General features: G+C 36.8%; 1 protein-coding gene across 1 annotated transcript; it reads left to right on the forward strand.

Annotated features, from left to right (window-relative positions):
• Positions 1-347: 347 nt before the first annotated feature.
• On the forward strand, positions 348-4484 carry LOC104231729 (carbonic anhydrase, chloroplastic-like). Its single transcript, XM_009784781.2, has 8 exons — positions 348-448; positions 2441-2504; positions 2968-3108; positions 3247-3295; positions 3379-3495; positions 3597-3736; positions 3856-3961; positions 4059-4484. The coding sequence occupies exons 2-8, from the start codon at positions 2452-2454 to the stop codon at positions 4221-4223; spliced, it is 771 nt and encodes a 256-aa protein (XP_009783083.1). The 5' UTR covers positions 348-448; positions 2441-2451; the 3' UTR covers positions 4224-4484.
• The last annotated feature ends 5077 nt before the right edge of the window (positions 4485-9561 follow it).

The raw sequence follows: 9561 nt of genomic DNA on the forward strand, positions 1-9561 counted from the left end.
TTCCACTTTAAATTAATAAATCTTTAAATCCACTTACATTAGTAGCTAATTAAGATATGGTGATCACTAAAAGGTTACTATAATTAGGGCGGTTCGACCCAGCGCATGTTTCACAAATAAAATGACTAAGGCGAGTTATGTCATCTAGATCGAATGGATTGAAATTCTTATTTGTCCAGCAATCGTTTTCAACAGTTTTATTGTTTGGCTTATATGTAATATACCTAAAACGTAAGATAAAAAGATGATAATGACTTGTATGCAAAAACAAAGAAAGATGATAGGACACGGCAACTAGTTTTACTAGTTACTAGCTAATTGAAAGTATAAATTGCAGGCTAAAGAAACCCAAATTTCCCACCCACATTTCTTCTCCCTTCTGTTTTTGCGAGACTTAATAACTCTTCAGCTTCTTTTCCGCCGCTGCTCCCATCATCACCCCACTTTGGTATAAATATACCTTCTCACCTATTCTTAATTATCTTCTTTCTTTTTGTCTTGATCGGTATATATAGCTTATATTAGAGTTTACATTGTGTATACCGTAAAGTTGTTGCCATGTGACCAGAAGGTTACGGATTCAAGTCGTGAAAACAGCGTCTTGCAGAAATGCAGGGTAAAGCTGTGTACAATAGACCCCTTGTGGTCCGACCCTTCCCCGGACACCGCGCATAGCGCGAACTAAGTGCACTGTGCTGCCCTTTTTATTGTGTATACCGTTGAATTTTTACATCATCAAGTCATTTTTATATGTTATAGCATATTAACTTATTTTAATTTTAAGATTATTACAAATTCCACATTTTAAGCTTACCTATATATATTCGTTGGTCGATATGATACAATATAAAAATTATTTACATTGAGAAATATAGTCTGATTAAAATTATAGGCGACTAGATTTTACAACCTATTTCTTCCGAGTATAATCAATTCTATGCAAAAATTTAAATACTTACATATTTATATAACTTAATTAGATTATTTTAATATTTTTTTATCCAGCCAAGTAAATCTTATTAACAATGCGTTGCTAGCATACGTGACTCTCTTATCATTAATTCTTCTTTAACCTTGTTATCATTAATCTCCAAAATTAAGTTAGTTGTTATCTCGAATGCACGTGAAGAACTTAGAGAATAAAAACGAGAGAAAAAGGAAGCGATTTTCTTCTTAAGTGCTCTTCAATTCTTTCATGTGGATGTAGTAGCTCTGAATAAACTTGAAAATCAACCAACATGGACATGTCAATGGCCTAAATTAAAGTTCTTGCCAAACGAGTAATAGGGCCTTCTTTTAGCCTTTTAATGTTATGTGAATGGGGTTTTAATTTGACTTATTGTATGAAAAATTAATGAATCCATAAAATAACCTCGTACACTAGCCAATCCTGCAAATGTGATGACTACCACACAATTTATATTATGTAATACTTTGTGCTATTCATAACGTCTTTCTTGGCTTGTAACTTTCTTCGTGCTAAACATGTACACCTTAGGGATTATCCAGTGTTTTAAACGGCGTATTCGGAGCGAGCCCCAGGGCTCAAAAATGGTCCGAGGCAAAAGTTTCAAGAGGCATACGCCCAGCAATTCGGGGCGTACGCTCGGACGTTGAGGCGAGTTTTTGTAGTGAGGCATAAGCCAAATAAACTTTTTCAAATTAAAATAAATTTTCTGAATAAGTCCTTAATATAATATCTAAATTCTCAAAAGTTAGATTGTAATTACTCAAAGTCAAGACCTTTTTTTTATATTATTGCTAGACGCCCTAATTTGTGGTTTTCTCAATTATTTGTCTTTTCTACTAATCTGCTACTATCTCCCAAAAGAAACCAACAATTAATTTTTTTTTTCAAATACAAAGAAATCTCATTCTCCTCGATCCATAGCAGTAGCTTCAAAGTTCAAATGTTAGTCATTCTTTTTATTCTGTCATGTAGAAACCTATATTCTTTTCAATTCAAACTACTTGTTCTTATAAGCAACATATAATGGATTGTTTTGACTAGTTTGTTATGGGAATGGAGCACATCTATATATATTTTATATTTATTTATAGTTTTCTTCAATTTTAATGCAATTTTACCTATTTAAAAATATTTATTATAATTATATTATTTTATAAAATATTAAAAATTAAATATTTATGGGTCTAACGCCTCACTGACATATATAAAATGACTCACCTTACACTCGCACCTTTTAAAACATTGGGATTATCATAGTTTCTCTTTTGCTATTTCTGAAATCTATACCGACCTATAATTTTGTTTCTGGACATATTTCAGATAAGCCACTCACCAACTGTTTTAATGTCTATCTCTACCTCCCCCCCCCCCCCCAATCTCTACCTTTTGATTCATCATATACAGTCGAATTAGAGAAAGAGAGAGAGAAAAGTATGTTTGCTAAATTCCGATAAAAATGGAAAATTGCAGAGAGAGAAGACATGGCAAAGGGAAATTACGAGAAGGCCATTGTTTCACTCCAGAACCTCCTCAGGTTTGGACCATCGTATTTATAACATTAACTGAAATATGCTTTAAAAAGGAATCGTAAGATACTTTCGTTTTTAAATATTTAGAAAATGAACCAAAGTCGTTCCTTTAATTTTGTTCAAAGTTGTGTTTTAAACTTCTTCGACAAAAACATTTTCAAATATCTAGATGCTTAAACAGTTTTTCATAAAAGTTATTAAAAATTTATTTTATATTTGAATGATTATTCTTAAAAAAGATAATATATATATATATATATATATATTTACGTAGTCGAACTATATTGTAACATATATGTTTATATAATTTTGTATTTATTATAGAGTAATAATTACTAAAGGAGTAATAGATGCAGTGTGGTACATAATAGCACTTGCTTAAGAATCTACATTTCTTACTTAAGTAGCAATTTAATAAACCAAGAGTATTAATTATGGGTGTTGGATTTGGAAATCATGCCATTGAAGTGAGAATGAAGAACTGGAACCGGTTGTAGCAGAAAGAATTGATGAAATCACAGCTGAGTTACAAACGACAGGCTGCAAATCCTTCGACCCTGTTCAAAGGATCAAGACTGGTTTTTATTATTTCAAAACAGAGATATATGAGTAAAGCCCCTTTGTTCCCTTCTTTTTCTTTTCCCTAACATGTTAAAAATGTGTCTTTAATTTTCATACAATGGTAATTAAATAAAACAATTCCTTGAAATGACAATTCCTAATAAACTAATTTCTTTCATGTATCAGCAAAAACTCAGAACTGTTTGATAAACTCAAGAAAGGACAGGAGCCCAAGGTATACGATCTATATTACATTTTTTTTTACTTTGTAATTTAATTTTCTATAGCTGAAAATAAAAGTATCCAACAATGTAACAGTTTCTAGTGTTTGCTTGCTCTGATTCACGAGTGAGTCCATCCCATGTGCTGAATTTTCAGCCCGGCGAGGCTTTTATGGCTCGAAACATCGCCAACATGGTCCCTCCTTATGACAAGGTCATTTATCAGTTTAAATTTTATACATTAGCTTCTTTTTTCTTTTCTATATTCATTTAGTTAATTTACTGGACTTTTGTGTTGGAATTGGATTGCAACAGACAAAATACTCGGGAGTAGGAGCTATAATAGAATACGCTGTTCTCCATCTTAACATAGAAAATATTTTAGTCATTGGCCATAGTGCCTGTGGAGGTATTAAGGCTCTCATGGAACTCCCAGAAGATGGTTCTGAATCAAAGTATGTATCATTAAGTAACTGAATTTATACAAATTAACAGAAAGAAAACAACGTTTAACTTAACAATTAATTATGTTATGTTACTAATTCAAGAAATAAATATATATGTGTTGATTTAGTGATTTTATTGAGGATTGGGTGAAAATTGGATTACCTGCCAAGGCCAAAGTGCTAGCTGAACATGGGGATAAAACTTTTGAAGAGCAAGTTAAATGCTGTGAGAAGGTAAAATAGTGTTCTCACATTAATTGTCTTTTTTACTTTTGTTTCTAAATATCAACTAGTAATTTATTACATAATAATGCGATTGAATAAACTACAGGAAGCTGTGAATGTATCACTAGCCAATCTGCTGACATACCCATTTGTGAGCGATGCATTGGTGAATAAGAATTTGGCGTTGAAGGGAGGTTACTATGATTTCATTAATGGAAGGTTTGAGCTCTGGGGACTCAACTTCGGTCTTTCTCATCCTTGTTATATATGAACTCAATATCACCATTTTCGGGCGGGAGAAAATACCTCTTGTTCTTGTCTTTTCTTATTGTATTCGTCATTTATAAGTGCTAGTTTGAATTTTTAATTTAAATAAAAAGAGAGAATGGACAAGGATTCTCCCATCTTATGATAGAAGAAAATAGTTGTGATTTTTATTTGTGATAATAACTCTGCTTTGCGCAGAAAAATAATGTATAATGATAACTTTGTTATACTAGTTCAAAGAGTGTGGTCACAATAATTTTCATTCTGTCTTGGGCTTTATTGGGTAAAAGATAGAGGAATTTTCATAAATCACTATAGCTTAGAACCTAGTAATTATAATTTATCTAATTATTATTTGTAGCTACTATTCAACACTCGTCAAACAACGAAAAGTTCGCAAATCAACATGCTTTTATAGACAAAATATTTTAATATACACTCATCATGTTAAATAGTTTTTAATTATTCGTGGAATCTAATTGAAGTTTAAATGGCCAAAAATAATTTTAGCTATTCGAAATGAGACAACTTTATTTTTCATTTTGTATTTGGATAAAAGTACAATTAATTATTAGAAATAGGACAGTATTGTCATCCATTTCATTTTGGCTGAATACTAATTGCTCAAAATATTATCTAAAAATAGAACTACGCCGATAAAGCACTTTAAACAATAACATACTTTCATTTCATCATCGTTGGTTAGGGTGTACAAAGGATACTGATAAACCACACCAAACTAACAAATACAGTCAAACAGAAAATAAAACGGGTAATGGATTGGTTTAATTTGGTTTGGCATGTAAAAGAACCCAACTATAATATGTCTGGTTTGAAATTAACTAAAATAGACAATTCGAGACCAAACCAACCCGATATTTGTATGTCACGACCCCAAAACCAACTCGGCCGTGATGACACCTATCGTGAAACTAGGCTAGCCAACTCATTTCCAAAACAAACTACATTTTCATTTAAAACTTGAGAAAAACCATTTTTCAAAAGAAATCCGATAAAGATATAAATCCAGTTTAACAAAGAGGAAAAAAATATAAGCCCGACCTCGGGTGTCACTAAGTCATTATCAAAATACTACAACTGTTCGAAATGAAGCAAGACTAACATAGTCTGAGAATAGCCAACATTATACACTAAGAGGAAGATAAGGAAGGAGAAAGCCAGACAACTACCTCGCTATCTCCAAGGAAAGTCCACAGTTAAAATGATCACCAACCACTACCGTGGCCCGAGATACCTCGATCTGCACACAAGGTGCAGGGGGTAATGTGAGTACACCAACTCAGTAAGTAACGAGTCCAAACTATGGACTAATAGGTAGTGACGAACCAAACCTCAACAGGTAATACAATTAAACTGTATAGAAAAGTAGACATGCTTGCAATTCAAGTAGAAACTCAACAGTAAATAATACAGTCTGAAAAGTACGGAGTATAAAGCTCAAGAAATCTCTATGTACCAATGCAAAGATAGCATGATCAATGTTCCGTGTACCTCCTCTCACAAGTGCTCAACCACTCGGTACTATATATGGCCATCCGGGGCAGGGAAGATCCATCTTGGAATATATACACATCCCTGACCGCAGTTATCCAGTACCGAGGAAGGGCATTCCAGCCCTGTGGAGAAGATCCATCTCCAGGTATAAATACTTCGGACAAGATCTATGTCCAGGGAAGATCCATCCCTCAATATCATCAATTGTGCTCACTGGGGGTGTATTACAGATTCCGAAGGGGCTCCTACAGCTCAAGCACTATAATAATCATCAACATAACCTCTGCGGCGTGCAGGCGGACCCATAACTATCACTCACAATCAGGCTCTCGGCCTCACTCAGTCGTCACTCTCCAGTATTACACACACAGGCTCACAATGTTATGATACTAGCTCGAACAATAATATGAGGTGCCAAATAACAATAATCAATACTAAAGCATGATATAAAATGCATGAAGAGGACTGAATATAGAATACCAATGAAGCTAATAATATGATAGCAAGAAATGACCTCTCGGATCTCAACAAAATCGACGTGAAGCCCGAACAAGATATCTAGTATGTTTTCACAGCATATTTACTTAATCACATGATAGAAACACGAATATCAACAAGAAAAAGTTACTAAGCGGTGCCATGGAGTGATCTAGGCCACAATTCTCACGGTGCACGACCACACGCCCGCCACTTGGCATTTACGTCAACTCAATAGTAATCATAGAACACATAGTTCGGGGTTTTGGACCCTCATAACCAAGTTTGGAAGTTTTACTTACCTCAAGCCAAGCGAAACTCTAGCCCGTGATGCCCTTGCCTCTCGATTTGGCCTCCAAATGCCCCGAATCTAGCCACAATAAGTATATTATCATCAATATACGCTAAAGAAATTAAACCCATACAAAAATTACAAAATTAACTCAAAAATTCCGAAATTGGCCAAACCCGACCCCTGGGCCCACGTTACGGAATTCGGTAAAAATCTCATCACTAGAATCCTTATCCTTCCATGAGTCTATACATACAAAGAACATCAAAATCGGACCCTAAATGGCCCCTCGAATCCCCACCGGAAACTCTCCAATACCAAGCCCTAATTCTCCAATTTTAACCCTTAATTTCCAATAATTTCAAGTCTAATCCGTAAGATAATGCCATAGAATTGAGTATTGGGTTCAAAAATCTTACCTCCAAGCGTTATCCATTGAGTCCCTCTTCAAATCCTCTCAAAACGTTCTCAAACCATCTCAAAAACGGTGGAACAAAGTTGAAATTTGCGAAGGTAGGTTTATATAGTTTCTGCCCAGGCATTTCCGCACCTGCAGATAAATTATCGCATCTGCGGTCCGCACCTGCGGACAAATCTCCGCTTCTGCAGATATCCACTTAAAAGACCTCATTCGCACCTAGGGTCAATCCACCGCACCTGCGGGCTCGCAGGTGCACCTCAACTCCCGCTTCTGCGCTGCCCAACCGCTTCTGCGGCCTTTCCTCACTTCTGTGGTCATCGCATCTGCAGTCCCCTAACCGCAGGTGCAGTTATGATAGAACTAGCAGCTTTAGCTGCATTCTCCAACTTCCAAACTTTCCGATAACCATCCGAAATCATCCCGAGGCCCCCGGGCCTCATCCAAAAATACGTACAAGTCACATACCAATATTCAAACTTGTACCAAACCTCGAAATACTCAAAACAATACTGAAACACCAAATCACCTTCAGATTCAACTCTAAGGATTCCAACACTTCTAAATTCTGCAAACCATCAAAAAGTCTATCAAATCTCACCTAAATGACCTGAAATTTTGAACACACCTCACAAATGACACTACGGACCTACTCCAATTTACAAAATTCCATTCCGACCACTATATCAAGATTTCTGTTGCCGACCGGAAAATGCTAAATTTCTAATTTCTCCAATTCAAGCCTAAATCAACCACGGACCTCCAAATTACATTCCGAACATGCTCCTAAGTTCCAAATCACTTAACAAAGCTATCCGAACCATAAAAACCAAATTCCGAGATCATTTACTCATAAGTCAACTTCCGGTTGACTTTTCCAACTAAATGGCCAACTTAAGAGACTAAGTGTTTCATTACACTCCAAATCTACTCCGAACCAACCGACACGATGCAATGAAATGTAGTTGAACAACACATAAGAAAGCAAAAATGGGGGAAACGGAGGGGTAACTCATGAAATGACCGGCCGAGTCGTTACATCCTCCCCCTCTTAAACAAACGTCTGTCCTTGAACGAGTCAAGAAACATACATGAAGCCTCAAATATGTGAGGATATATGCTCTGCATCTCCCGCTCTGTCTCCCAGGTAGCCTCCTCTATGGGACGACCTCTCCACTGCACTTTCATTGAAGTTATATCCTTTGATCTCATCTTTCGAACCTGGCGCTCCAAAATTGCCACTGGCTTCACATCATAAGTCAAATTACCGTCTAACGGAACCGTACTGAAATCCAAAACATGATACGGATCACCAATATACTTCCGAATCACCTTCACGTTGTCTAAAGCATACTGCACCAAGTTTGTACCCAAAAGCCTAACCTTGCCGGGCTCAAACCAACCAACTAGAGATCTACACTGTTTCTCGTATAAAGCCTTATATGGAGCCATCTAAATGCTCGACTGATAACTGTTGTTATATGAAAATTCCGCGAGCGATAGAAACTGATCCCATGAATCACCAAAATCAATGAAACAAGCGTGCAACATGTCCTCCAATATCTGAATAGTGCGCTCGGACTGCCCGTACGTCTGAGGGTGAAAAGTTGTGCTCAACTCAACCTTAGTACCCAACTCTCACTTCACGGCCCTCCAAAACTGCAAAGTAAACTGAGTACCTCTATCTGAAATAATGGAAACTGGGACACCATGCAAGTGAACAATCTCTCGGATATAAATCTCTACCAATCACTTTGAAGAATAAGTAGTACACACAGGAATGAGGTGCATGGAATTGGTTAGCCGATCCACAATCACCCAAATAGTATCGAACTTCTTCAAGGTTCGTGGGAGCCCATCTACAAAATCCATGGTGATTCCCTCCCACTTCCACTCTGGAATATCTAACTATTGAAGCAAGCCATCCGGTCTTTGATGCTCACATTTCACCTGCTGATAGTTGAGACACCAAGCTACAAATCCCACAATATTCTTCTTCATTCTTCTCCACCAATAATGCTGTCTCAAATCCTGATATATCTTCACGGAAACTGGATGGATGGAATACCGCGAGCTATGGGCCTCCTCCAGAATCAACTCCCAAAGCCCATCTACATTGGGCACACATATCCGGCCCTGCATCCTCAACACTCTATCATCACCAATAGTCACATCTCTGGCATCGTCGTGTTGAACTCTGTCCTTAAGGACAGGAAAATGAAGATCATCATACTGGCGCTCTCTGATGTGATCAAACAAGGAAGACCGAGAAACCACACAATCTAAGACCCGATTGGGCTCCAAAATATCCATTGGCCAAGGCCGATTGTCCAAGGCCTGAATATCAACTGCAAGTGGTCTCTCCCCAACAAGAATATACGCCAAGTTGCCTATACTCACCTCCTTCCTACTCAAGGCGTCGACCACTATATTGGCCTTTCCGGGATGGTACAAGATAGTGGTATCATAGTCCTTTAGTAGCTCTAACCATCTCTGCTGCGTCAAATTGAGATCCTTCTGCTTGAACAAGTGCTAGAGGCTACGATAATCAGTAAACACCTCACAAGATACACCATAGAGACAATGCCTCCAAATCTTTAACGCGTGGACAATGGCAGCCAACTCCAAATCATGAACATG

This window comes from Nicotiana sylvestris, chromosome 2 (assembly GCF_000393655.2).
Source record: "Nicotiana sylvestris chromosome 2, ASM39365v2, whole genome shotgun sequence".
Classification (NCBI taxonomy): Eukaryota; Viridiplantae; Streptophyta; class Magnoliopsida; order Solanales; family Solanaceae; genus Nicotiana; species Nicotiana sylvestris.